The 27013-nt window shown below is 64.2% G+C and overlaps 2 protein-coding genes across 14 annotated transcripts in view; one reads left to right on the top strand and one right to left on the bottom strand.

The window, feature by feature from the left end:
* The first annotated feature begins 4405 nt into the window (after positions 1 to 4405).
* RCOR2 (REST corepressor 2) lies at positions 4406 to 9206 on the top strand. 3 transcript variants are annotated; one of them, XM_045574128.1, is made up of 12 exons: positions 4427 to 5045; positions 5757 to 5813; positions 6082 to 6162; positions 6371 to 6423; positions 6504 to 6665; positions 6765 to 6889; positions 6973 to 7045; positions 7124 to 7339; positions 7630 to 7707; positions 7809 to 7866; positions 7993 to 8222; positions 8332 to 8738. In XM_045574128.1, the coding sequence occupies exons 1-12, from the start codon at positions 4919 to 4921 to the stop codon at positions 8644 to 8646; spliced, it is 1575 nt and encodes a 524-aa protein (XP_045430084.1). In that variant the 5' UTR covers positions 4427 to 4918; the 3' UTR covers positions 8647 to 8738. The 3 variants fall into 3 exon arrangements, with proteins under 3 accessions (XP_045430085.1, XP_045430084.1, XP_036273283.1); XM_036417390.2 differs by having other exon boundaries at positions 4435 to 5045; positions 6976 to 7045; positions 8332 to 8737; XM_045574129.1 differs by lacking the exon at positions 7993 to 8222 and having other exon boundaries at positions 4406 to 5045; positions 6976 to 7045; positions 8332 to 9206.
* A 153-nt stretch (positions 9207 to 9359) lies between these two features.
* Positions 9360 to 27013, bottom strand: part of MARK2 (microtubule affinity regulating kinase 2) — a 53801-nt gene continuing 36147 nt past the window's right edge. For 2 of the 11 annotated variants that reach the window (XM_036417376.2, XM_036417381.2), the window contains exons 2-20: positions 23660 to 23839; positions 23373 to 23426; positions 20953 to 21001; positions 20638 to 20703; positions 20485 to 20555; positions 20230 to 20286; positions 19112 to 19348; positions 18617 to 18736; positions 18426 to 18525; positions 18239 to 18351; positions 17269 to 17401; positions 16834 to 17015; positions 16510 to 16607; positions 15628 to 15789; positions 14776 to 15033; positions 13726 to 13752; positions 12459 to 12530; positions 11896 to 11940; positions 9360 to 11383 (exon numbers count right to left, since the gene is read on the bottom strand). In XM_036417376.2, coding sequence (XP_036273269.1) covers positions 11023 to 11383; positions 11896 to 11940; positions 12459 to 12530; positions 13726 to 13752; positions 14776 to 15033; positions 15628 to 15789; positions 16510 to 16607; positions 16834 to 17015; positions 17269 to 17401; positions 18239 to 18351; positions 18426 to 18525; positions 18617 to 18736; positions 19112 to 19348; positions 20230 to 20286; positions 20485 to 20555; positions 20638 to 20703; positions 20953 to 21001; positions 23373 to 23426; positions 23660 to 23839 — 2385 coding nt within the window. In that variant the 3' untranslated portion in view covers positions 9360 to 11022. The remainder of the gene's footprint in view (positions 11384 to 11895; positions 11941 to 12458; positions 12531 to 13725; positions 13753 to 14775; positions 15034 to 15627; positions 15790 to 16509; positions 16608 to 16833; positions 17016 to 17268; positions 17402 to 18238; positions 18352 to 18425; positions 18526 to 18616; positions 18737 to 19111; positions 19349 to 20229; positions 20287 to 20484; positions 20556 to 20637; positions 20704 to 20952; positions 21002 to 23372; positions 23427 to 23659; positions 23840 to 27013) is intronic. The other 9 variants (XM_036417378.2, XM_036417377.2, XM_036417379.2 and 6 more) reach the window with 9 other exon arrangements.

Below are 27013 nucleotides of genomic sequence, written 5' to 3'. Positions count from 1 at the left end.
TCCCCCGGTCCTGCTCTGCCCTCCCCCGGCTCCCCCGGCTCCCCGCACCCTGCTCCCCTGCAGCCGCAGTGCGGAGGCAGCGCCTGCACCGGGCTTCACCTCCGGCACCTTCTGCCAGCTCCTCGCAGCCCGGGTGGCAGTATGGGCCCGGCCAGGCTACCCACTGGGCCCAGAGAGGGGGAGGCAGTGCCCGGGCCACACAGCCTGCTGGGGGGCCAGGGGGAGGCCTGGGGGGCGGGGAGAAGGGAGGAATCAATGCATTCCTGTCTGGGCAGGACTGAGAGGGTGGGGGCCCTGGAGGGGACTCCCCAAGCTCCTTCCCCATGGAGTCCCCCCCCCCCCCACTTCTCCCCAGGCCTCCAGGCCAGGGAGCCACCTCCCCCCAGCTCCCCCAGCGGCTCAGCCAGGTTTTTGCTTAGATCCTGCCACCCTCCCTCCCCCACCCAGGGCTGCCGCCTGCCTGCTGCTCCCTCCCCAGGCTTAGACCCTTGGCTGTGGCCGCGGGGGCCTGGCGGGGTCCCAGGCACCACACCGCAGGGCCAGAGCGGGACAGTCCCAGTCTGTCTGGCGGGGCTGTGAGTTCGGGATTGGCTGGCGCCGCCCCCGCCTTTGGGAGGAGGGAGGCCGCGGCTGGGTGGCTCATTCAAGGTCACCCTCCTTTCTCTCCCGGCATCCCTGCGCACCTTTCGTCCCTCTGCCTCACCTTGGGGAGGGAGGAGGCCAGGTGCCTGACTGGCAGGCGACAGGGCAGCCCTGGGGAGAGGAGGGCCTTTGGGGCTCCTGCCATTTATTCTTCAGCAAATACCGAGTGCCTGCTCCTCGCCAGGCACCGAGAACCTCGGCCGCTAGCACGGTGGGCAGCCCCTGCCCACATCCAGCTCGGCGGGAGCCAGCGAGACCCAACCCATCACACACACAATGCAAACGCGTGTCCCTGCCGAGGGACAGAGGGGTTTGGGTTCTCCCCCCGCCCCCCAGGGATCCTGGGGCTCGGAGCCTCTTCCAGGCCTAGGGAGAGAGGCAGCCTCAGACATGGCGGAGGGCTTTGAGGAGGCCGGGTGGGGGCCGAGGGCCCTCGGAGTCCTCGATCGGAGAACGCAGGAGAAATGTGCGGGGTCACGGGGTGGCTGCAGGGCTGCAGGGCGGCCGCATCCTGGCCCGCAGCCCTCAGAGGCGGCCGGGCCCCCGCCCCTCCCGGGAAGGGCGAGGGGGCGCTCAGTGAGGATGGCGGGAGAGTGGGGAGCAGGTCTCACAGCCCAGAGATGGCCTCGGGGAGGTGAGGGACCCCAGTTCTCGGTCCCGGTCCCCGTTTTGGAGCCCCGCTGGCTCCTCTGCCGCCTGACGCTGAAGGGGAGGGTCTGGCTCCCCCGGCGGCCTCCCCTCTCCCTCCCTCACCCCTGTCCCTGGCCACGTGGCACCTCTGCGCCCGCGCCCGGGGGAGTCTGGTTCCTGACCTCAGCGCTGGGGGCCGGGAACGTGTGTGGGGTTTGGTCCCTCAGAGCAGCCTCCTCCCTCCAGCCCCGCAGCCCCAGGGCGGCAGGGAGGGGGTGCTGTCTCTTTAAGAGCCTTCAGGCTGCTGGGAGCAGATGGCCAGGCCGACCGGGGCCCCTTGTCCTTTGTGTGGCTTTGCACAAAAGAGGGGGCCAGCTGGGGAGGGGGCAGCTGCAGCAGGTGGGAGGGTGGGGCCTCGCCCCTCCCCCTCCTAGCTCTGCCGCCATTGCCCTTGGGGAGCGTCCCTCCCCAGGATGCCCCTCCTCTCTGGATGCTGTGGCCCCTGCCGTCCCCCCCAAATTCCTGGGAAAACCCTTCCCTTGTGGGGTCCCACTCGGTAGGCAAAAGCCTTATCCCCCAGGGCCCAGAACACCCCTCCCCCACAGAGCAGACCTCCCGCCCTGCCCCCACCTCCACGGCAGAATCCTCGCCCTGAGCTCTCGGGAGCCCGGAGAACAGAATTCTGTGTGCGAGCTGGGGGTGCTGGGGAGGGAATTCTGTGTGCGAGCTGGGGGTGCTGGGGAGGGAATTCTGTGTGCGAGCTGGGGGTGCTGGGGAGGGAATTCTGTGTGCGAGCTGGGGGAGCTGGGGAGGGAATTCTGTGTGCGAGCTGGGGGTGCTGGGGAGGGAATTCTGTGTGCGAGCTGGGGGTGCTGGGGAGGGAATTCTGTGTGCGAGCTGGGGGTGCTGGGGAGGGAAGGGTGCCAGGGGCTGGGGGGACTGGGGCAGCCCGGGGGGAGGGGAAAGTGTGCCTAATGCTGAGGCCTGGGGCCAGAGGCCGGGCCTAGGACGCTAGGTGAGGGCAGAAAGAGGAGGCGAGGCAAGGGGGATGGGGAACCCAACTGAGGCCCGGCCTAATGGGGTTCCGGTGTGGGCAAGATGGAAGACTCCATCACAGGGGAGGGCTGTGTGCAGCCATGGCTGCCTGCCAGGCAGGAGGGGACGGAGGCGACAGCCTTCTGAGGCCTGGAGGTGCTGGGGGCGGGTGAGCCCTGCCACTCAGGGAGGGTCAGGGGGAGGCTCTTTTCATCCGGGCAGACCCCCGAGCCCAGACCCTCAGCCCAGACCCTCAGCCCAGATCCCAGACCTCCGAGCCCAGACCCCCCCGGCCCAAACCCCCCCGGCCCAGATCCTCAGCCCAGACCCCTCAGCCCAGACCCCCGGCCCAGACCCCCAGCCCAGACCCTCAGCCCAGACCCCTCAGCCCAGACCCTCAGCTCAGATCCTCAGCCCAGACCCCCCGGCCCAGAACCTCAGCCCAGACCCTCAGCTCAGACCCCCGGCCCAGACCCCCCCGGCCCAGACCCTCAGCCCAGATCCCAGACCTCCGAGCCCAGACCCCCCCGGCCCAAACCCCCCCGGCCCAGATCCTCAGCCCAGACCCTCAGCCCAGACCCCCCGGCCCAGACCCCCAGCCCAGACCCTCAGCCCAGACCCTCAGCCCAGACCCCTCAGCCCAGACCACCCAGCCCAGACCCCTCAGCCCAGACCCTCAGCTTGGCTCTGCCCTGGCCCATCCATCCCCCTCCTTTGTCCAGACCGGGGTTGGTGCCCAGGCCATGATTCAGGAGGAGGAAGGAAAAAGGCCCCGGAGCTCCTGCTGGAGATGTGGCGGGCAACGTGGCCGCGGGCTGGGTGGCCCCGTGTGGCCCGACGGTGCCACAGGCGGGTGGCGCCCCGGCCGGCTTTGCCCAGCCGCCCGCAGGAGCCCCCGGACTGGGAGGCCCCAGCCAGGCCCTGCCCCGCCCGCAGGACCCCGGGGCCGGCCTCGGCGGGTGGGGGCGGGGGCCGGGCCGGGGCTGCAGCTAAATTTAGGAACCTGATTACAGAGCGGCCGGAGCGCAGGAGCGGAGGTGCCAGTGCGGCCCGGCCTGGGCACCGCGGGGTGTGCCCGGCGGGGGTGCCTAAGAGCGGGGGGGGGGGGGACCGGGAGGGAGGGGCGGGGCCCGGGGCCGCACGGGCCGGGCTGCGGGACGGACCGCACGGCTCTCGGACCCCGAGCCGCGCCGGTGCGCGCTGCTCTTTGTGTGCCTGGCAGGGTGGCGGGTCTGGCTGAGACTCTGCCCTCCCCCCCTCCGTCTGCGCCGTCTGCCCGCTCCCGGCCTGTCACTCTGCCCGAGCCTGCCCGGGGGAGGGGGCCGCTCCCCGCGGGGACAGGCACCCCTGGGGTGGGGGGACCCAGCCCTCTCCCGGCACCGCTCCCTCCCCGCCCGCAGCCCCTAGGCCGTGCTGGGGTGAACCCTGCGGCACTGAGAGGGAACGGGGTGACCCCGGGGACCCACAGATGCACCAGGAGCTGGGTTTGGCCGAGGAGCTCTGGGAGGAATTCATTCCTGGCCTGTCCGGCCTCCCATCCGCTCTGGCCCCCAAGGGCGCCCAAAGAGGGGGGTCCCCCTGCGGAAGGGGGGGCGGGAGTTCCTTGGCAGGAAGGGAAATGGAGGAAAAGCTGGGCTCCACCCGGGCGGGCCGGCGGCCCAGGGCCCCGGGGCGGGCGGCAGTGAGCCGAGGCCCCTGCGGGTGGGGGTGACCCCCGGCTACTGCGGGGGGGGACGGCGAGGTCCCCCCGGGGGCAGGCCTGGAGCCCGGGGGCCGCGGAGGGACGGCCGCCGCTCCGGCCTGACCCCGCCCCCGGAGGTCTGGCCCGCCGGCCCCGCCCCGCCCGGCCCCCGCCCCCGCCCCCCGCCCGGGGCCAGATGTTCAGCTGGCGGAGGCATCGCGGGGGGAGGGGTGCTGAGGCCGCAGCCGGCACTACTTCCCTGCCAGCGCTCATTGTGTGCGCGAGCCGACCGGCGGCGGGCGGCAGCCGAGCGAGGAGCGAGCGCCGGGAGCGGAGCGGGGGGCGCGCCGGGAGCGTGCAGGCGGCCCCGCGGCTCCGCTCCGCCCGCTCCGCCCGCGCCCCCGCCGCGCGCCCCGCCGCCCCCGAGCCCCGCCGGCCGCGGGCAGGGGTCCGGTCGGGACAGGACGCCCGCCGGGCACCGGGGCATCCCGGCGAAGCCGAGGGACGCGGAGCCCGCGGGGGCGCCGGTGGCTGTGCCGTGCCCGCGCGCGGACTGCGCGGGTAGGAGGGCGGCGGGGCTCGGGGCGCCCCGAGGGCAGGGCGCCCTCCCTCCCCCCGGGGGAGCCCCCGGCCCCGGAGCGCACCGGGCGAGCGCGCCCCGCCGCCGCCCCGGGCCCCGCGCTCGCCCCCCCGCGTACCCGGCTTCCGCACAAACTTTTCCGACGCCCTGGCCCGCGGGGGTCGCGGGGAGCGCGGGGCTGCCCGCTGAACCCCCGCCTCGCCGGACCCCGGCCACGCCGACCTCCCGCCTCTCGCGGCCTCAGTGGCGACCTCTCCAGGCCGGGCCGCGCGCGGCACCCGAGGCGAGCGCCGCAGCCCCCGGCCGCTCTCCCGAGGCTCCCGCGCCCCCCGGGGCCGCCGGGCGGGGGGATGCCCTCGGTGATGGAGAAGCCGAGCGCGGGCTCCGGGATCCTGTCCCGCAGCCGGGCCAAGACGGCGCCCAACGGCGGGCAGCCGCACTCGGAGGATGACAGCAGCGAGGAGGAGCACTCGCACGGTGAGCCCGCGGCCAGGGTTAGGGCCCCCCCCACCCCCGCGGGTGGGAGTGGGAGCGGGGCGGGGAGGGGAGAGTGGCGGACCCCTGGCTGTTACCCTCAGGGTCCTGCCCTCCGCGGGTCGGAGCCTGTGCCTCGGTCTCCCCAAAGCCTGGGGCCGCCGGCACGGAACCTGGAGGCTGGGCCCCTGGCTGCCCGCCCGCGCCCTGAGGGGCTAGGGCGTCCCTCCCCCTCCCGCCACAGAGGGCCCCCCCCCCCCCCCCCCCCCGCATACCTTGCCACCTTGCGGGGGGCCGGGGCCTGGCTGGCCAGGGTCTGGGAAGACGGCACACCGAGCTGGGAAGCTCATGTGGTGGGGAGGAGCCTCGGGTTCCTGCAGGGCTGTGGTCCAGGTCTAGGGGCAGCCCTCCAACCGCCCCCCACCCCCCGCCAGAACAAAGGGCCCTGCCCGGTCTGGGCTCTCAGACTGGCCCCTTGTCCGCTGCCCCACCCCCACCCGAGTCCCCTGGGCCCCCCATGCCCCACAGGCCGCGACCAGGCAGGGTCTCCCCTATTCCAGTTCCTTGTATGGCTGAGGGTAGCAGGGGAAAGAGCCTCCTGGAAGGTGGGGGCCTGGGTGCTCAGGAAGAACTCCAGGCCAGCTCCCCCGCCACATCCTCCCATCCTCCCTCCTCCCTCCCTGGAGCCCTGACTGCCTCCTCCTGGCTCCACAGACAGCATGATCCGCGTTGGAACCAATTACCAGGCCGTAATCCCCGAGTGCAAGCCTGGTGAGTGGCAGGACAGGCTGCACCGGGAGGGGCGCCCAGGGCCCGGGGCTTGGCCCCGAGCCCCACCTAGGGGGAGCCCTTGGCTGGCGCCCACTGGAAGGACAGCCAGGCGGGCAGGCGGGGGTGGGTGGCCCCATGGCACGGCGGGTTTTCCTGCCCCTCCTCCTCTCTGGGCCTCACCTCGCAGGCCCGCTGCCCTGCCGCCCTGGGCCATGCGACCGGCCCGCGCCAGGCGGCTGCTGAGGGCTCCCCCTCCGCTGCCTTGCAGAGAGCCCCGCGCGCTACAGCAACAAGGAGCTGAAGGGGATGCTCGTGTGGTCGCCCAACCACTGCGTGTCGGATGCCAAGCGTGAGTGGGTTGGAGCCTGGCTCCATGCACATCCCTGGGCACTGGGGGCGGCCGCTCATGCCCGTCTGCCCCAGAAGTGTGGGTGCAACCCCTGCCCTGGGGCTCAGGCTTGGAGGCTACCCCTGTGTCGGGGGGGGGGGGGGGGGCGGGGAGGGGCAGGGTTAGGACCTGTGATCCCTCCTCCAATATCTGCCCCCCCCCCCCGCAGTTGACAAGTACATCGCGATGGCCAAGGAGAAGCACGGCTACAACATCGAGCAGGTGAGCCGGGGCCCGGGGTCTGGGTGGGGCCTGGGCCGGGCCGGGCGGCTCCGGCTGAGCCGCGCCCTCTCCCGGGCCAGGCGCTGGGCATGCTCCTGTGGCACAAGCACGACGTGGAGAAGTCGCTGGCCGACCTGGCCAACTTCACCCCGTTCCCGGACGAGTGGACTGTGGAGGACAAGGTGCTGTTCGAACAGGCCTTCGGCTTCCACGGCAAGTGCTTCCAGCGGATCCAGCAGATGGTAAAGCCCTCCCTGCGCCCGCCCCTCCTCCACCCTCCCTCCTGCCGCCCCCGCCCGGGGCCGGCGCGGTGGCCCCAGCCTCTGGCCTTGCCCCTCCAGCTGCCCGACAAGCTGATCCCCAGCCTGGTGAAGTATTACTACTCCTGGAAGAAGACGCGGAGCCGCACCAGCGTGATGGACAGACAGGCTCGGCGGCTGGGGGGCCGCAAGGACAAAGAGGAGAGGTGGGGGCCCCGGGGGGAGCCAGGGTGTGGGAGGGGCCGCGCGGAGCCCCCACCTCACTCACTCTTCCTCTCCCCCGTGTCAGCAGTGATGAGCTCGAAGAGGGACGAGGGGCTGTGAGTGAGGGAGAGCCGGATGCCGGGGATCCCAAGAGAGAGGTGAGGTCTGAGAGCCGCCGGGCCCGCCCGCCTGCCCTCTCTGGGCTCTGCCACCGCCGCCTCTCCTTTCTCTGGCAGCCCCTGCCCTCTCGGCCCCTGAATGCCCGTCCAGGCCCCGGGAAGAAGGAGGCCCAGGCGTCTCAGTATCGGCACCACCCGCTAAGGACGCGCCGGCGCCCCCCCAAGGGCATGTACCTGAGCCCCGAGGGCCTCACCGCCGTGTCCGGAAGCCCAGACCTTGCCAACCTCACGCTCCGAGGCCTTGATTCCCAGCTCATCTCCCTCAAGCGTCAGGTGGGGGCGTGCAGAGGGAGGAGTCTGCAGCGGGGAACTGTGACTGGGCAGCTGAGGGGTGAGGGAGCCGGTGCGGGCGCCAAGCCTGCTGCTGCCCCTGCCTTGCCTGCTGGCCTGTGGACAGGAGCGGGCACAGCTGCGTGGCTGCAGGGTGGACTGAGAGAGGGGGTGGGTGGCAGAGCTTTGTGGGAAGTGGCACTGGTGTGTGCAGAACCGGAGCCCTGGGGCGACTGGTGTGGACCGGCTCCCGGACGGAGAGCTTGACATCCCTCCGTTGCCCGGGCTCCCAGGTGCAAAGCATGAAGCAGACCAACAGCAGCCTCCGCCAAGCCCTGGAGGGCGGCATTGACCCGCTCCGCCCCCCCGAGGTGAGGCTGCTCTGGAGTTGGGGTGCAGGAAGGGGTCCCCTGGAGGCGGAGCCTCGGTCTTTGTGTTTTTGAGCGTCAGGGATCTGTTCCTTGCTCTTCAGGTCAACACCAAGTTCAACTCCCGCTGGACCACGGATGAGCAGCTACTGGCTGTGCAAGGTGGGTGCGAGGTGGAGAACAGAGGGCCCGGCATGCCTTCCCCGCCCTCCGAGGAGCCGGGCGGGGGGAGGGTCCGGAAGGAACTAGCTCTCAGTGCACTCTCTGTGCCCCTCGGCCGGCCCGCAGCCATCCGCAGGTACGGCAAAGACTTCGGGGCTATTGCCGAGGTGATTGGGAACAAGACCCTGACGCAGGTGAAGACCTTTTTTGTGAGCTACCGGCGCCGCTTCAATCTGGAGGAGGTGCTGCAGGAATGGGAGGCTGAGCAGGATGGGGCCCCCGCAGCCCCGGTCCCCATGGAGGAGGCTAGGAGAGGGGCTCCCTTGCCAGCCCCGGCCCTAGAGGAAGATGATGAGGTGAGAAGGGGAGGGACCCTACAGAGAAGAGAGGAGCGGAACCACCCACGTCCCTGGCTTGGGCTGAGGGTGTGGCGGAGCCTGGTCTCACTCTCCTCTTCCCTTTCAGGTCCAGATCACGTCTGTCTCAACCTCTGCGCCCCGACCCGTGCCCCCTGCGCCACCCCCCCCTCCGCCCCCCGCCTCCCTGTCCCAGCCGCCCCCCCTGCTGAGGCCGCCTTTGCCCACGGCTCCCACCCTGCTCCGCCAGCCGCCCCCCCTGCAGCAGGGCCGCTTCCTCCAGCCCCGGCTGGCCCCCAACCAGCCCCCCCCACCTCTTATCCGCCCGGCGGCTGCTGCCTCCCGCCACAGTGCCCGCCCTGGCCCGCAGCCCCCGCCCACCCTGATCGGAGCCCCCCTGGAGCCTCCAGCCCCGTCGCTCTGAGCCCTGAGGCTCCAGAACACCTTCGCCGGATGCGCGGGCACCCTGGCTTCACTGGCAGAGGGACTAGAGCTCTTGCAAGGTCTTTCAAAGACCCACAGCTGCTGGCCTGGCCCCCTCTGGCAGCTGAGCCACCTCCCACCAGCCCGGCTGGGGCTGGGCCCGGGGCCTCTGAGCCGCCTGCAGTGGCTGCCTCCTGCCTGGGGAGTGGCCTTTGGACCCCGCCCTCCGTGTAGGGTGTAGAGGGGTCCTGATCGTAGCTTGGGGGGTGGGGGGAGGACATTTGGCCTGCTGGCAGTTCTTCCTCTCTCCCTTCTTTTAGCAATAAGTCGGGGTGAGGTAGGGAGGGGCTGGAGGGGGGCGGGGGCAGAGGTCCTCGGCCTGGACAGCAGCTGAGACTTAAGGGGCAGCTCTCCCCGCTTTGGCCACACGAGAGGCCTCGAGGGACGTGCTGAGCTCGCAGTGCCCACTTCACTCGCCACCCGGAAGCTTAGAGAAAGGAACAGATGCAGACATGGGTTTATTTTTCAATGTTTTTAAAGAAATAAAACCTTCCACGCTCACTGCGTCCTCTCTCCCTGTTGGTGTAAGGCCCCTGGCCCCGCTTCCTGACTGCCGTGGGGGTGGGAGGGTGTGCCCCTGGCCCAGCCAGCGGGGCTGCACTGTGCCCACAGGGACTGGGCCCCTGCCCAGTGGGAGAAGAAAGAGGAGGTAGCTCAGATTCCAAACATTCTCTTTATTACGTGTTTGATCCAGAGGAGAAACTAAGTGCAGGAGTGGGGGGCTGGGTGGGGAGGGCCGCCTTGCCTGGGAGCCCCTGGCCACCACCACCCCCTTGGGAGCCAAGCCATGCCCTCCCAGCCCCTCGGAGCACCAGGGCTGTTCCACAGGGCAGGAGGGAGGAAGGGGAGGAGGGAGCCCTTGGCCGGAGCCGAGCCCGAAGCTGGGCTTGGGGGCAGGAGGACTGAGGTTGGCAAGGCCCCTTCCTGGGACCCAAGGGCTTTAATCGCCAAGGAACGTGGCCTGGGAGTGGGGTGATGAGGGGTGGAGTCATCATAAATCAAAAAAATAAAATAATAAAATAAAAAATAAAACCCATCACAAAAAATGTACAACTCAGGTGAGGGTGGGGGCAGCCTCTCTGCTGGACCCCTTCCCCCAATTTCTCAACAACAGAAACAGCAGAGAAATAAATTAAGGGATGCAGCGGCCGCCACCAGCCACTCCCACCCTGGCCGCAGGCTGGCGAGCTGGGAGTGGCCTGGCCTGTCCCCTGCCCCGTGGAGGGCGGGGCCCGGCCCTGCTGCCCCATCTGGCCCGGCGGCGGCCTGGAGGCTCCGGGCAGTGTCTCCTGAGTGGAAGGGTGACAGTGTCAGGAAGAAAGGCAAGGCCAGAGATGAGTGGTGAGGGAAGTCACTGCTATGGAGCTAGCTGGTGCCCAGATTAATGCCAATGAACGGAGCGGTGGGAGAGGAGGAGCGGCGAGTGAGCGGGCTTCGCTTTGAGCTTTCAGACAAAAGGCTCTCCCACCGCGGAGAACGCCCAGCCCGGCGGCCCCCTGGGGCCGGGAGCCCATCTGCCCGCAGCCCCCTCCCCTCTCCCAGCCCTGGGGTCAGCCCCGCCTGCGTGCCCGGGAGGGGGTGGGACAAGATGGCACAGACTCGAGGGGGGGACAGAAGTCCCCACAGCAGCTTGTGGAAGGAAATGCCCAGCTCTGGGGGAGGGGGCAGAGGATAGTGTGGGGGGAGGCCAGAGCCCCACATCTCGCTGCCAGCCCACCCACCTCAGGGCCGCACAGCACCCCCACCCCAGCCCCTAGCCCCCAGGCTCCGGCCCAGGGGCCCGAGGTCGGGGAAGGCCACCTCTGGTGGTTTGCTTGGAGGGGAGGGGAGAGGGAGAAGCCCAAAGCGGGCCTGGCGGAGGGCCTGACCGGGAGCTCCACCACTCTTGCCTGAGAGTGTTCCAGCCCTGAGCCACCCTCCCAGGAAACCCCACAGATCCAGTCTCAGCTGTCCCGATGGGGCAGGGAGGAAAAGTGGCCGCTGGGATTTTTTTTTTCTTTTTTCTTTTTGGTAATAAAAAAGTTCTTGGTTTAGGCGAAATACTCTGTGCAACCGCAGTACCGAGGGGGAGCCCTGCCCTGCCCTCCTCCCTTCCTTGACCTCCTGTGGGAGAGGGGAAGGGCAGCATCTGGGCAGGGGTCAATGTGGGGAAAGACCACCTCCCATCCCCGCGCACATGGAGGAAAACGGAGCGGGCGGAGGGAGAAGTGCCAGCAGGGGAGACACGCCGTCCGTCTGCAGCCTCGCCCGGGGGCCGGAGCGCGGGCAGCAGCTAAGTCCAGCGCCCGCCTCCGTGGCCCCCGCTCCTGGCAGCCTGTTAAAGCTTCAGCTCGTTGGCTATTTTGGAGGCGATGTTTTTGAAGGCCATGGAGGTGCCGGATATCCGCTTAAAGCGCACCCCGTTGAGGGAGAGCCGCGGCAGTTTGCACACCTCCATCTCCCACTGCACAAAGTCCTCGTGGCCGGGCGTGCCGTGCATGCACAGCAGCATGTACTTCTCGTGCAGCTCGTTCTGGCAGCTGTTGGCGTCCAGCACCTTGCGGATCTCCCGCATCATCTCGTTGGGCTCCATGGAGCTCGTGGTCTTCATGCTCCACGTGAAGCGCAGCGAGCGCGGCTTGGCCTCCCGGGACTCCTCCTTCTCCTTGTCGCTGCCGCCACCGCCCACCACGTGAGGTCTGCGGGGAGGCAGGGCCGCGTCAGCGGGGCCGAGGCCTCCCCCACGCACCCCCCTGGCACCAGGCACCCCCCTGGCACCAGGCACCCCCCTGGCACCAGGGACCCTGAGAGCAGAGGAGAGCAGAGGGCGGCGAGAGGCGTGGGTAGTCCCGGCCTCCCCCTGGGCAGAGGTGAGGAGAAGCCAGGCAGAAGCCAGCCCGGCAGGGCAGGGGTACAGCCATGCTTCCCTTTGAGAGGGGAGGGTCACGGAGGAACGGGGTGGGGGAAGGGAAAGGGGGGGCACCGCTCAACAGCCTGAGCTCAGGGCTGGACGGGAAGCGCAAAGGCCCAGACAGGGAGCAGGGCTCCCCCTTCCCGAGCACACCTGACCGCAGGCCCCTGAGCTGGGCATGGGGTTCTGAGGAAAAGGGAAGCCTCGAGAGGGTGGCGAAGGGGTGGCAGGAGGAGAGGAGCAGGAGGCGTGGCAAGCCCGGCGGCCGGGGCAGGGCCGCGCTGGCTCCAGCCCTCTCACCTCAGAGTCTCCACTCGGTCTTTGCTTTCAGGTTCGTTCAGGTTCCTCAAAAAACAGAGCGAGGGAGAGTTTAGTGCTGGGATTCTCGCTCCTTCCACAGTGCAGACCCAGTGAGGCAGTCCAGGGAGGTGCCACCGCGGGCAGGCAGGACGGCCCAGAGGCCGCTTTCCCGTCACCTGGCAGCCAACACGGCTCTGGGCACCTCACACCGCAGCTCGACTGCCCCTTCCACCAGGGAGCCCGGCCCTCCCCACAGTCCCAGATGTGCGGGCAGGGAGGTGCGGAGGTGCAGGCACCAGCACCCAGTCAGGCAGGCAGGGCCCAGACCAGGCCAGGCTGCTGTCCGGGGTCTTCCGCACCGCTGCGCGGTCAGCATGGCAGGCCTGGGGGAGGGGCGGGGAGCTGGGGCCACGCTCTGGAGCGGCTGTGATGTGCTCCATGGAGCCTGGGGCCGGGGGAGGGGAAGGGCCCAGACTAGTCCACCTCCCCATTCTGACAACTCCCCTGCCTGCCAGGCGGCAAGCCATCCGATTACCCAGGAGAGGACAAAGGGCAGGGCAGACCTTGGGGTGGGGAGAGGTCTGGCCCCGCTGAGCGGCTTCTCCAGCTCCTGGCTGGAAGAGGGGTGCCTGGAGCTGGGAAAGGGGTTGCAGAGGAGGGCAGGGTGAGGAGAGAGAGAGCAGCAGCGGCAGCACATGTAAAAGGAACACAAAGACATCAGACACACAAATGCAGACAAGCGCACTGCACACCCGGAGCCCGGGCTGTGCGAGGGAAGGAGCTGGCTGCTCTCCGGCCCCACCTGGCTCCTGCCCTGTGGGCGGAGGCGCCTGCAGGGCTGGCCCCCATGAGTCAGCAGCCAGCCATGCAGTGAAGAGCTGGGTGGGGTTCGTAGGTGGAAGGGGAAGCCTGAAGACCCTGTCTCGGCTGTTCCTCTGTCAGCTGAGGCACCAACGTGCCGACCAGGTGTCCCAGCCCAGGGCCTTGGGAGCCTTGGTCTTCAGCTTGGTATTTGGTATTTGGCCCACCAGGCCTCCAGGGAGGATGAGGAGAGCCTGGGAGTGGGGAGTGGGGCGGGTAGCAGAGCCAGGACCTGGCCTAGGGAGGGAGATGTCTGAGTGAGGGGGATCTCCCCGCTTTGCCAGGACCCTAGGACATCCCAGCTCCTGGCTCTTAGGAAGCCACAGGCCATGGCTGTGTCAGCCCAGAAGGGAGGCGGCTTGGTTCATCCAGATACTGCTGAAGGCAGCAGGTGTGCTGGGGGGGGGGGGGGGGGGCCGCGAGCTCCGCAGGAGCTGCCAGAGGGGTGCTGTGCCCCACTCGTGTACCCCGAGTCCTTGCAGTACCTCCAAAGTCCTGCCATGCCTAGGACAGGGGCAGGAGGTCACAGAGCCCAGAGGTTTGCAGGGATAGCGAAGGGGAAGCCCGGAGACCAGAATGAGACCATCCCAGGTGCACTGTCCACCTCGGCAAGGAGACCCTCTTGGGAGCGCATGCACAGACAGGGCAAGGGCCAGAACACAAACCCATGTTCGAGACCAAAGACCAAAACCCAGGGGTGGGGGTGGGGGTAGGGGAGGAGCCAATCTTAAAGGGAGAGTTCCCTGAGAAGAGCCCCTGGCTTGGGGAGAGGCCATCATCTCCACAGCCATCTGCCCCGAGTGGGCAGATGTGGCCTCACGTGGCAGCCCAGTCCGAGCCGTCTTCATCCCTTTAAGATGGCAGAGGGCCACACAGATGTGGTTAGCAGACAGCGGGAGCAGGAGCCAGAAAGGGAGTTAGTGACACAGGACACAGGACAGACACACACACACTGGGCTCAACGCCTACCTTCTGGCAAACCTGAAAGACAGATTTCTAAAAAAACAAACAAAAAAAAGACAAAATAAAAAAAGAAATAAAAAAACAAAACAAGACGGTATGTGGATAAGCAGGTAGGGGGTGGACTTCACAGGTTCAAGGGTCACCCGTTGGTGGAAGAGCCGCTCAGCGAGACTAGAGTCCCAGGCACGGGATCTGCTCGCGCCCCTGCAGCCCTGCACCTCAACTCCAGGGCTGGCGAGGGGCGCTCGCCTACCCCAGCTGAGCGGGCTGCAGTGCAAGGGAAGGGCAGGCTGCCTGCTCTCGCCGGCCTCCTGCTGCTTCCTGAGCTGCACCGAGGTGGCAGAGGAAGGACGGGGTAGAGACAGGGACTATCCCGAAGCCAGAGTCCTGGGTGCACCTCAAGAATCAAAGCTGCCCCTTTGGGGTGTGGGAGCCAGGTGTGGGAAACTTCATGAAGAGACTCCCCACCCTGGTTCCCACACAAGAAAGTCAGCGCAGCAGGCTGCGAGGGAGGAGGCCGCCTGGGCCCGCACCAGCTGCTGCCCTTATGGCCTTCACCCTGCAGCCCTGAGCCGGAGAGCATGGCTGCAGCAGAGGGAGTGGCTGCAGCGAGACCCAACCAACCCACTGGGCTCGGGGAAAGGAGGTCAGAGGGGGCAAGACGGGAGACCAGGAAAAACTCCTTGCTGGCCCAGCCTGGCTCAGGTCTCATGACTTTGCAGCTGCGTCACCAAATATAAGTTTCCATGGGAACCCAGGAGAAGAGGGGGCTTTTATTTTAGCATCTGAGTTCACACTCTCCTAGAGAGGAGGCGGCATCAGCATGGGCCATCTGCTCAGGCCAGAGAATGAGGTGCATGTATAAGGAGTTGGGGAGACCTGAGAGGGACTAGGAGGGTTTGGGCACCTGAGTTGTGGACAAAGACCCAATTTTGTAGGCTTCCAGAAGCCTCTCTTAACCCCAGACCCAAAGCCCAGAGCCAGGTCCCCCATTCCACCCGCAGGCAGGCAGGAAGGCCTGGCCTCACACTCTGCCACCTCAAGGCCCCTACTCACCTTCGTACAAACTTGGAGGTGAATTTGCTGAAAATGCTCCCCGAAGCCCCCCGCCGTCCTTGGCTGTTGCCAGAGGGAGAGGCTGGCGTTACACCGTAGGGCAGATTCTGCTGGTCCCGCACTTGCCGGAGCTGCCCAGCGTGGAAGGTGCTCCTGCTGGACACTCCCCGGGGGAAGTTAGTTCGGTCGGGGGCTCCTCCGCTGCTGCTGATGTTGTGGGCGGAGGGGGAGGTGACGGGGACACGCTGAGGGGCTGTGCTGTGGGAGAGAGGTGGGGAGGGGAAATGCATCAGGGCCCGGGAGGCCATCCCGCCAAGCACCTGGAGCCCTGGTGGGAGCAGGGAAGGATGATGCGAGGGCAGAGGCAGCCATCACAGAGGACACAGGAGGAGGGGTGTGACCACTGAGGACACTGGTGAGGAAGACAGCTAGGTGAGGTGGGAAATGGTTTGGGGAGGGAGGGAGGCGAGGAGGGATACGTGTGTGGAGAGCGGTTCAGCTGGAGATGTGGCTCCCTGGGAGCTGGGCAGACTGGAACCTCGAGGGGACAATGTTGACCAACCCTCACGGGTGAGTCCCTGTGATGCTGACTGTCCAGGAAGGCTCAGAACCAAAAGGCTTCCTTCTGGAGCCTCGGGGCGGCTTCGGACTATCTGCTCTGAGGGGAGGCTGGAGGAAAAGAGGGGGCATTAAGCCATTTTTTGTTCCTTCCACTCCCTGGCTGCAGGGGACAAAGCCATTTCTTGTGGCCGAGATGACAAGAACAGAGCAGGAGCAGGTGGGAAGAAGTTGTTGGGGGCGGGGGTGGGACAGGTTAGGGCAGCAGGTCACCAGCTGCCCCAGCACACTTGCCTGGGCCGCGGCACCTCACAGTTACTGTCCGTGGGGGGCAGCCCAGTGGCCTTGTTGGGGTGCACGGAGGCCGACATGGATTTCTGGTGCTGGCGGGGTCGGGCCGCGGACACTGCGGCAGAAGCAGAAGCCGTGGAGGCCCGGGACCCTGGCATGGTTAGGCTAGGAGACAAAAGCAGCGGAAAGGCCTGGGTTAGGGGTGGGCGGGCAGGAGGCTGGGTTAGGAGCAAGGGCAGCGGGAGGGGCCGGAGCTGGGAGCTCGGCAGGATGCGGTCAGCCCGGGGAGCAGCAGCGGACACCGGTCGGCGCTGAGGAAGGCAGAGCTGGCAGAGAGGGCCGGGTGAGGGAGGCCCGGTGGCCCGGGGCTGGGAGGAACCAGAAGTGCAGGAAAGCCAACAGGAGGCAGCTGCCTCCAGCCACACCGGTCTCCTAGGAATTCTAAGAACAAGGACGTTTCCTCTCCAGAAGGAGCAGGGCGTTGCTAAGGGGAGTTGCAATAGGCTCAGAAGAGGCGGAGTCAGGAACGCACAAGAGATGCTGATGGTCCAGGGGCGGGGAACTCTGCTCTCGGGGCACAGCTGGGTCACTGTGTGTGCAGACCCCGCAGTGGGCCTCAGTTCTGCCCTGCCTGCACCTGAGGCCCAGAACAGGCCTCAGCACTGATGCCTAGAGCAGCGGGTTGCCATGGCCTGACTGGCAGCCGAGATGACCAGGGAGTCACACGTGGTACACTGCAAGGAGCGGTGGCAGGGGCACAGGGAAAGGGGGAGGGGAGGGAGGAGGTCTGGTGTGCGGAAAGCTGGACCAGACAGAGCGGACGAACTCCAGGGAGCAGGGAGGGGAGTGTGCTGCCCACAGTCACTGCTGGCCCAGGCCTCTCACCTGTCCTTGCCGTTCTGGATGGAGGCCTGGCCGAGGCTGGCCCGCTCCAAAAGCGGGGAATTCCTGCTTCGGTTTGTGCTGGTGGAGAGGATGCTATTCTGTGGGGGAGAACGAGGCTGTGTTAGAGAGCCAGTGTCTTACTGGCAGGGTCACAGCATCCCTTCCCCCTCCTCCCCAAGAGCAGGCCTGGGCTGGGAAACCAGCTTCTTTCCTGTGGGGCTAGGCTTTCTAAGAAGCAAACTGAGAGCTGCCGGAGAGGACAGGCCGAGGGGGTGGGAGGGGAGAGGAGGAGGAGGAGACGGGAGGACCAGCAGCGTGGCTCACCGTGGAGGGGGTGGGGGTGGTCTTCTTCCTCTCGAGGCCGGGCAGGGGGCTGGCAGGCACTTTGGCTGTGCTGCTGGCCTTCCGCCCGGACTCCCGGTCCTCCTCAGGCCGCTTGTTTTCCGCGTTGTTACTCTGAGTCTTCTTAGAGTAGGAGTTTGAGGTGGGAATGGCAGGACCAGCTGCTGGACCAGAGTGACAGTGGGAACGGGTAAGGACAGGGCCCAGAGAGTGCCCACCCGACGCCTGCTCTCCTACAGTCTTGCCGGCAATCAGCAACACCACCTCCCAGAGGCTGAGGGAAGGGACCTGCCCAGGTCATGCTACTAATAAGTGGCTGAATGGGGAGTAAAACTCAGCTATGTCAGCTGAAGTCCGGGAACTTGTGACCTCTCAGCAGAGGGGCGAGTCCCCACCTGCACTCCCCAAAGCGCTCACCCTGGTCGCTGAAGCGCCGCTGCTTGGGGTTGGCCGAGACGCTCCGCTGTACCTTGTGGGAGGGGGAAGGAGCACTGCTGTTGGTCATATCCGCTGAAGGCCTGGGCTTCAAGGTGATGGCATCACCTTCCTGCTGCAAGAACAGAAAGGGGGAGAAGTTGGGCGGAGATCCACAATCCCCCTGGCGCTCCTATGACCAAGCCTGCAAGACCAATGTGCAACCGAACGCTGTGGAAACAGGTGCCGACACAGACCCCAACAGCACACCACCACCTCCACAAAGACCCCACCTCAGAGGGGGGTACACACGCCCACAGGAACACAGAGCCAGGCACAGAGACCTCGTATACTCCTGGGCAGGCTAAGGGGAGAACCAAGAGAGGGAGCCCAGCACCACCGGGGAGCAGGGTGGAGAGGCCATGAGTGCTCGTGGGGACACAGATGGAGACCAAGACTCCCATCCCAGACCCCACGGACTCCGACATAAGACATGACGACCCAGATGCACAGCCGAGAGGATGGACATACATGCCCACAGCTCCACATATCCAGACACAAGCACCAGGCAGAAGAGCACAGACTCGAGACTTTCTCAGAAAAACACAGGGACCCTTGCATGCAGAGCCCAGAGATGCAATTCCAAAAACCAACACATGGAAACAAAATTTCTAGGTGGACACAGAACTGACCCAGGCAGAGGGACTGAGACCCAGTCTAGCCAGGACAGAGCCCGATCTGCTCACCCATGTGGAAGCCCAGACCCAGGCCCAGACCACCAGCTACCCATCATTCACTGATGTCCGGAGATCAGGGAGAGAAAGACCAGAGGGCTCTGGCCACCAAAGCTGAGGCTTGAAACTCATCAGCAGAGGCAGCACGCCCACTCAGACACCAGCTCCTGCCCTCAGCGGGGTCCGGAAGCATGGGGTGCCACGGCCAGCAAGGGACCAGGGAGGGGCAGGGCACACACCTCCGAGCTCTTGTGGCCGAGGAGCAGGTAGGTGGCCATCACCTCGTTGTACCGCTGGCCCACCAGCGAGTCCTGGATCTCCTCTCGGGTGTAACCCATGGACACCATCAGCTCTGCGCAGGGGAGATACAGTTAAGGCTGGTCCCGAGGCCCCGGCAGCTCCACCTCAGGCCCGGCCTCGCCTCACCTGTCCGCCGGGGGTCCTTGTAGTCAGGGAGCGGCTCCACGTAAGGCTTTAATTCGTCATCTTCGTGACCCACATTCATCCACCGATCTTTCATGATTTGCTGGGGAATAAATGAAGAGGAAGGAGCCTCAGCGTGAAGGTTTCCTCGGGAACCCGGGACCTTCCGGCCCGCGGGGCCCTCGGCTGCTCACCTCTAAAGTGCCTCTCTTGCTGGGATTGAGAATGAGGAATTTCTTAAGCAGGTTTTCACAGTCTGTGGACATGTAGAACGGAATACGGTATTTCCCCCTCAGTACCCGCTCCCGCAGTTCCTGCAGGAGGGAAACGGCAATCACCCCAAAGCCGAGGGAAGAAACCTAACATCGGGGCTCCCGAGAGCTTAGGCCTGGCCAGGCAGACAGAAATGAAATGCAGTGGGAGGCAGAGAGCAGGGACAGGACCCTCCCCTGACCAGCCCGTGGCTGCATCCTGAGTGCCCCGAGGGCCTGAACGGACACACAACTGGCCCATCTCTGGAGAAGTGAGTGACTGCGCTGGCTGAGGAAGACAGCTGCTGCCTTCGGCAAGCCCCTCTCTGACGCGCTGGTGGGACGTGTGGAGGAGGCCCAGGGGAGAGGTTGGGAAGACTGGAGGCTGAGAGCGGGATGAGGGTAACAGCAGTGATCTCAGCCTGCGGTCCACTCCACCTTGAGGTTCTGTCCATCGAACGGCAGGGACCCGCTGACCAGCGTGTACAGGATGACGCCCAGGCTCCACACGTCCACCTCGGGCCCGTCGTACTTCTTGCCCTGGAAGAGCTCTGGGGCCGCGTACGGGGGGCTCCCGCAGAACGTGTCCAGCTTGTTCCCAAAGGTGAACTCGTTGCTGAACCCAAAGTCTGCGATCTTGATGTTCATGTCGGCATCCAGGAGCAGGTTTTCTGCCTGGAGGAAGATGCAAACGTCAGGGACCCACGTGGACCCACGAAGGCGCCGGGTAGGCGGAGCGGAGGGGACGGGGAAGCCAACAGGACGCCCTCCCGGGCTCAGGACCTCGTCCACCAGCCCCGGGCAGGCCTTCCTCAGCGCTAACAGCTGGGCTGGGGGAGGGCAGCGCAGGCCACTCCTCAGCGGCAGCCCCGGGGAGCTGGGATCTGAGGGCTCAGACGCTCCGAGCTGCCAACGCCTCCAGCAGGCCCAGGTTAACCCGGGTCTCATCGCCTTGCGTTCGCACCTCTCCGTGCCCGTGCACTCTGCACAGAGCTGTGCGGCGGATGCCAACGCAGTCAGCATCTCCCCTGTCAGCCTGGGCTGTCTGACGGCCCAGCAGGGTCTGGAGCGGCCCTGCCTGGCACTGGAGGGTGGTGGCCCAGAGCCTCTGCCCGCGGCTGGGACGGGAGCCTGAGGCCAGTCTGAGGCCTACACTAGCAGCAGACCAGGCTTCCTCACTATCGCCAACGCATTAGGCTGGCGGTGCCTGGCATGCTGAGGCTGACGGTGACGTCACGGTGAATGGAGGGAACAACCTGCCCTACCTCAAAGGTGCAGGGCGAAGAGCACGCCTTTCTTTCTTTCTTTCTTTCTTTCTTTCTTTCTTTCTTTCCTTTTCTTTTTTTCTTTTTTAAATGTTTTTAATATATTTTTATTGATTTTAGAAAGGAAGCAAGAAAGAGGGAGAGAAACATCAACAATGAAGAGAGAATCATGGATCAGCCTCTTCCTGCACACCCCGGGGAACCGGGCATGTGCATCAAACCTGGGACCCTTCAGTCCACAGATTGACGCTCTATTCGCTGAGCCACACCGGCTAGGGCTAGCATGCCTACCTTTAAGTCTCTGTGAACAATAAACTTCTGGTGGCAGTACTGCACAGCAGACACTATCTGAAAGGAAGGAAGAAGGGTTAGTCTGGAGCACCTGGGGGAGGCCAGAGCTGGCACAGCTGTGACCTTGGGACCTTATCCTAAGCTGCCACTCAGATAACAAAGTCGGAAGGACCCTTACGGCAGGCAGCCCCTCCCTGTAAGCTAGACCCCCAAAGGCCACGGTCAGACCCGGACCCCAGGGGGGGTCACACCCACCTGGCGGAATTTGGCGCGAGCCTCTTTTTCTTTCATCCTGCCGTGAGCCACGAGGTAATCAAACACCTCCCCTGCGAGAGACGGGCCAGGCTGGGTCAGGGCGTGCTGGGCCGCGGAGCGGGCGCACAGCAGGAGGGGCAGGGCCATACCTACCTCCACTGGCATACTCCATGACCAGGTAGAGAGTTTTTTCCGTCTCAATCACTTCAAACAACTTAACTACAAGAGAAAAGGCCAAGCCGTGAGTCAAAAAAGTAGGAGAAGCCACATATCGAGCCCCAACAGGACTGGGGCATCCTGGGGAGGAAGGCCCCCTCCCAAGGACAAGTTCCTCCAGAGCAGCCACCGCCCAAGCAGAGCTGTTCCGTGGCGGCTTCCCCAGAGGCACCCAGGACTGCAGCCCCGAAGGAGGCCAGGAGAAGGACAGTATGTGGGGAGTGGAGCCCTGAGCGGGCAGCTGGTTCTCACCTATGTTGGGGTGATTCAAAACCTTCATTATCCTCACTTCCCGGAACAGCTGGAAAGTGAAAGTAAAACGGGTTGTGTTTGCTCTGCTTGCCCCCCTCAGCCCTCCAACAGGCACTGTAGGGTTCTCTCTCCAGAAAGAAGAGGCAAGGACGAGAAACAGGACAGCTGTCTGCACCTCCCCTCCAGGCCCTCAGGCTGGGGACAGGCCGGGGGGAGGAAGGGTCGGTGGGAGGGAAGCTGGGCTCTGACGGCTCGGACTCTGAGCTTCTGCACCTGGGCAAGCCGGCCGCCCTTGCAGTCCACCCAAACCTGCCCCGCACAGCAGAGGGCTGTGGCTGGGTACCTCAAGGAGGGACCGTGAACCCTGGGCATGAATCCTCAGAACGAAAGTTCAGGACAAGAGAGACCCCAGCTCGGTCCAATGGATGGGGGGAGCCGTCACCTGATTACAGAAGTCGGGGGGGCCCTGCACCAGTGGGCAGGCCTTTCCTCTGGGCCCCTGGGGTGGGACAGAAGCCACTCCTATATATAGCCGATGCCAGTTTAATCAAATCCACCTCCACACACTCACGCTCTCTGGGGACAGAACCGGGGACTCCTAGCCTTACATTCCACAGAGAGATGCCAGCAGACGGAGGTGGGTCTGTAACCTCCAGGCCTCTCCACTCCACCAAGAGCAACATAGTTTCCTGGGGTGGAGGTGGGGGAGGCGGGGTCCGGTTTGGGAAAGGAAGTGAACATTTCCCTTCAATGATCCCCAGCACTGCCGGGAGCTGTGAGGGGTCGGGCGGGCCCCCTGCTCCAGGACCTGGTCCTGCCCGGCTCCCTGCTCTGGCAGAGCCCGGCTTCTCCTGCCCCTCCCCGGGCCCACCTCAGGGCAGGGCACTGAGCGGGCCCGCGGGCGCTGCCAGGGCTCTTGCCCCGAGGGTGCCCTGGCTGGGGAGGGCGCCCCTGGGAGAGCTCTCTAGAACCCGAGGGGCTAGCTTCTCCAATGTTTGGCCTTCAGGGCCACCGCTGGATAAAATCTAAGCTGAGTGACTTGGCCAGAATCAGACTGGCCTTGGTGACAGAGCGGCTAAAAGGCTTCGGAGATGGCTACGCAGTCTGCGCTGGTGCCTCCGGGTCCCACCCCCAGGCAGGATGAGGCAGGGAGGAAGGGGTTGGAGTAAGAGGCCCATGGATGCTGGCCGTCACGGAGGCGGCAGGCTGGCCTGCTCCACAGACCAAAGGGCCCTCGCACAGGCTCCGGCTCCGCGGGTCCGAGCCCACAAGCCGAGAGGAGCGCGCTCTCCCTGCCTCTGCGCAGCTCCACGCAGGAGCCCGCGTGGTGGCAGCGACGTTTCCTCTGAACCAGAGAGCCTTGCGGGGATCCCACGGCAGCAAGAAGAAAACACCGGTTTTGTCTGTCTGTCAGCATGTCAGGGCACCTCAACCCACACGCTCCCAATCCGAGCACATCTGACAGTAACAGGCCTCGGCTCCTCATTCCTGGCCTCCCAGTGTCACCGCAGTTGGCACACTGTGCTCCTGCCACGGGGTGGGAAGCACCGGGTCAGTCCAGGTCAGAAGCGGAACCCGGTCAACTGGATACAAGGACACAAAGGGAATGGATTGACCTGAAGGGGCAGCTTTGGGAGCCAGATGGAGATTTCTTCCTCCTCCTCCTGCCTGCCGGAGCCCCGGATGGAGGGAGAGGGCAGCTTCCGGTTCTACGCCAATGGTCACTAGCACACTGCCCCCCTCTGCTAACGCAGTCTCCTGCCCCGCCTCCTGCCAGCGCCTCGTCGTTTCTCGAGCAGGGGGGCCATCTGGAGGGTTCCCCACCAGCTAAGTGAGACCATGGTTCCCGCGGTGAGTCAGGAGGGAAGGCGAAGCCCAGCCTCACCGAACCAGACTACGGCGCATGACCCTGCGCTTCTAGCCAAGAGGAGCCAAGTGGGAAGGAGAGCTGAGTGCCTGCCCATCGCTGCCCTCCCTGTCACAGGTGTGAAACTGTGGATTGAAAGCCCGTCTCCAATGCCCCCTCTCCACGCAGCTGGCACAGAGTCCGGGGCAGGCTCCCGACTACTCTGTCCCTGTGCCTCCAGAGGGACCTTCTTCCATCACCCAGGTCTGGAATGCGTTTCTAGTGATGGCTACAACTAGTAGTTTTGCGTAGGGCTGGCCAAAGGCCAAAAGATAACAAGGTGCAGAAGTAGGTCAGATAGTAGGCCAAGCGGCTGGGAGGGGCCAGTGAGGCTGTGACAGAGAGTGCCATGGCCAGGGAGCCCCGTCGGGAGTCAGCCCAGAGGACCAGCCCAGTCATCAGAGGGACAGTGAGAGGACCGGAGTTTCAACCAGGATCCCAGAGAAGATCCCCATGGGGTCAGCAGATCACTGACCCTGCCGAGAGGGTGGGAAAGGGAGGGCTGTCTGCTTACTTTCTGGAGGCTGGAGGAGTTCAGCTGAGTCTTGTCAATGATCTTCACAGCGACCTGAACATGAGACAAAAGCCCAAGATTACCTCTTTGACCAAACTAAACCCGGTAAACCTAGGACTCGAGCCACTTCCTCCTTCCTATTTCCACCTCCTTCTGCCCCATCCCTCCTGGCACTCCTGTGTTCAGATCACACTGTCTGGTAAAGGAGAGGGTGGCTGTGGAAGCAGTCCCACACTCCCGAAGGGGGTGCCAACGGCGGGAGGTGCTGCCACGCCCCCCCCGCTCACCTCCTTCCCCGTCAGGATGTGCCGCGCCAGCTTCACTTTGGCGAAGTTGCCCTTGCCGATGGTCTTGAGGAGCCGATAGTTGCCAATGTGGGGCTGCTCGTCAGCAGAGGTGGCTGAGTTGCGGCCCCGCAGCATGTTGGACTTACTGCTGGGCTTGGAGTCGAGGTGTCCCAAGGTGGGCTGCAGGTAGAGACAGCGCCCCGGTAAGCACCCTGCCTGCTAGTTCCCCGCATTCGCCCTGGTGCCCGTTCCCCCGGCAGAGGGCTGCATCTCAGAGCAGCAGCAGCAGATCACTTCAATGCATTCACTTTCCTATTCTCCCTTTGCAGGGATCAGCTGTCGATCCCGATGGAGTGAAGTTGAAGAAGACCCATGTACTCACTGATACATCCCAGCAACTAGACAGGCAGGGTTATGGCAGGTGCCCAATGAATCCTTATGCAATGAATTAACTCAGTGAGCAAGGTAACCGTTTGCCCTTCTTAGCCCCCCATTGCTCAAAGAGTGTGAGGAGGCAGAAATAACAGCGCTGACCAGGAACAGAAACCTCACTCCAAAAGGGTATGGTCCAGAGGAGGCCATCGAAGACCTGTGTACTCCTCAAAGGGCTAACTACACACAGAATACCGCGACACAGCGATCCCACTCGTAGCTACAGACCCAAGAGAAGAGGAAATGTATGGCCACACAAGAACCTTCTATGCACGTTCATTCAAAACATCCGTATGCATCACAGCCAGAAAGTGGGAATGACCCAGATGTCCATCAACTGGGAAACAGATACTGTGGCAGATCCACACCGCGCAACAATCACTGGCAATTTAAAGAAGTGTTCTGGCACATGCAGCACCATGAATGGACTTTGAAAACATGGTGCTGCGTGAACGAAGCCAGTCACACATATTGTATGATTCCGTTTCTACGAACGGTCCAGAACAGGCAATCCACGGAGACGGGTGGCAGATTCGTGGAGGGCTGAGGGCAGAAGAGGGAGGGGAGGTTGTGGAGAGAGATGCATAGCTCTTAGCTGTACACTTAGCTGTACACTTTAATGGGTGACCTGTATGGTATGGGAATTATATCTCAGTAAAACTGTTAAGAGTCTGGTCCGAGTCTTGTCTAGAGTCCTGATTTATCTCTCAAAGAACACACGGCACCATCACTCCAGCACATGGAACAGAGCTACTGCCAGAGCCCATCCCAGAGCCATCCAGCTGCCGTGGGAAATTCCGGAGAGAGGCTGGAGGGGAGCAGGGTGACAGCGTGAGTCAAAGCTCTTCCTCTCACGGCCCTCTGGCTGGGAGTGAGGCAAGCCCACAGAAACCACAGAGGAGAGGCATGACTTCTACCACCAAGGAACTGTCCAGGGTTCCCGAGCTCCCCCACTACATGCGTTTGAGGCCGAAAAACACCACCACAAAGTATCTACTGCGGATGTTTCCCTTCTCCGTTATGTCAGTGGAGGACTTTCCTTTCTGCACAGTAGCTGCTGGCTGGTTTGGGATGAGCTGCTTGACTCAGATCCCAGAAGCACATGGGTCGAACCTTTTTAAAAAATGTAATTTTGCCGGAACCGGTTTGGCTCAATGGATAGAGCGTCGGCCTGCGGACTGAAAGGTCCCGGGTTCGATTCCGATCAAGGGCATGTACCCTGGTGTGGGCACATCCCCAGTTGGGGGGTGTGCAAGAGGCAGCTGGTCGATGATTCTCTCATCGATGTTTCTAGCTCTCTATCCCTCTCTCTTCCTCTCTGTAAAAAAATCAATAAAATATTTAAAAAAATGTAATTTTATTGATTTCAGAGAGGAAGAAAGAGGGAGAGGGAGATAGAAGCATCAATGATGAGGGAGAATTATGGATCAGCTGCCTCCTGCACACCTTCTACTGGGGATCAAGCCTGCAAGTCGGGCATGTGCCCTTGGTTGGAATCGACCTGGGACCCTTCAGTCCGCAGGCTGATGCTCTGTCCTCTGAGCCAAACCAGCCGGGCGGGTTGAACCTTTGAGGAAAAGATTTCCTGTGGAAAGAGAAGCTGCTGGCTTGTCAGCAGAGTCTCTGCTCACCCCTTGGCCTTTCAGGGCACCTCTCTCTGCTGCAAGTCCAACTCCCCCAAGCTCTGCGGTGTCCCCTCAGCTACAGAGCCTCCTGCTCTCTGGCGTCCAGGCGCCTGCAGCTCACAGAAGCTGGTTGGTCCTCAAACCGCATTTGCTAGACCCGTAGATTTTCAAATACTTTTTTCCCTCCAAAAGGAACTCTAAGGTTTTACCCCTTGGAGAGAAGGACATTTCCAGGCTCCACTGGTACTTGCTCTGTCTGCCAAAGGGCACTCCAAGTCCCATTCAACAGGGTCCTGCTGCCTGGCCGCCATGGCCTACTTCTTCTCGCCCACCTCCCCGCAGGTGCTGCCAGGGCCCTTCCTTCTGTCCCAACTCCCGTGAGTGGAAGACGGTGGAAAGTTCCCTGGCAGCCTCCACTTCACCCCCGGAGCTCTCACCACGCCCCTCTTTTCTGAGGATATGACTCGGCAGTCTCCAAGCCCTCAAAATTAGAACAGGGGTTTAGCATCTCCCTGAGCATTTGGCCCTCTGCCCCTCTGAAGCCAAATATCAGGATATTACTGCCTGTCGTGTGCCCATGCCTCTTGGTGTTTCTAGCCGCCGAGGCTGGTCTGCATGGCACAGCAGGACAGCACTTCCTGCCACGCTGAGCTGCAGGTGGATGGACTTCAAGGAACAACTGTGGCAAGAGGGGCTTAAGAGTATAGGGCCAGAGACCAATTGCCGGGGTTCAAATCCCAAATCTGCCACCTGCTAATTTATTACCATCCACACCATCCCTCAGAGGGAGAAGAGATTATTACAAAGGGGAAGCAAAGCATCCAAAAGGAGAGTGGTATGGGGTGACCCCGCCCCTGTGTAAGAGACAGTCCTGAGATGCCGAAGAGCTCTGTCCCCCGCCACTCGCTTCCACCACCACCTGCTGCATCAGCTCCCGCATCCGGGAAGTGGCACACACTGTTCCCTACTTCCCATGGCAGGCAAGAGGACACACACAATCAGGAAAGGGCAACTATTACTGCCATTATGTTTAGTCCAAATACCACTGTTCTTAAAGCCAGAGCCTCCTTGTCAACAAGACTTGGGCATCTGAGTGGAGTCCTCCTGAGCTGGCTTAGCCCGATGGAGCTGGAAAGAGACACTCTGGTCCTCCCTGCTGGAAAGAGGTCACGGCTGAGCGCTGGCCGCCATCCCCTGACTCCTGCTGCTGGCCGACACCGGCCCCCCTACTCTTCGCAGGAGGGACTGGGCAGGGCAGCTGGGAAGGGCCGGTTCCCAGCTGGTATCCAGGGCAGTA

The sequence above is a fragment of the Pipistrellus kuhlii genome, unplaced genomic scaffold (genome assembly GCF_014108245.1).
Source record: "Pipistrellus kuhlii isolate mPipKuh1 unplaced genomic scaffold, mPipKuh1.p scaffold_m20_p_59, whole genome shotgun sequence".
Lineage (NCBI taxonomy): Eukaryota > Metazoa > Chordata > Mammalia > Chiroptera > Vespertilionidae > Pipistrellus > Pipistrellus kuhlii.
Note: the sequence above shows the minus strand (reverse complement) of the source record. Positions and strands in the feature narration are given on the sequence as shown.

Excerpts from the sequence above, each read along its gene's own strand:
- RCOR2 (XM_045574129.1), top strand. The coding sequence starts at position 4,919 with ATGCCCTCGGTGATGGAGAAGCCGAGCGCGGGCTCCGGGATCCTGTCC. Across the intron at positions 7,708-7,808 it reads ACCCGCTCCGCCCCCCCGAG|GTCAACACCAAGTTCAACTC; the intron begins GTGAGGCTGCTC and ends CTTGCTCTTCAG. Across the intron at positions 7,867-8,331 it reads GCAGCTACTGGCTGTGCAAG|GTCCAGATCACGTCTGTCTC; the intron begins GTGGGTGCGAGG and ends CTTCCCTTTCAG.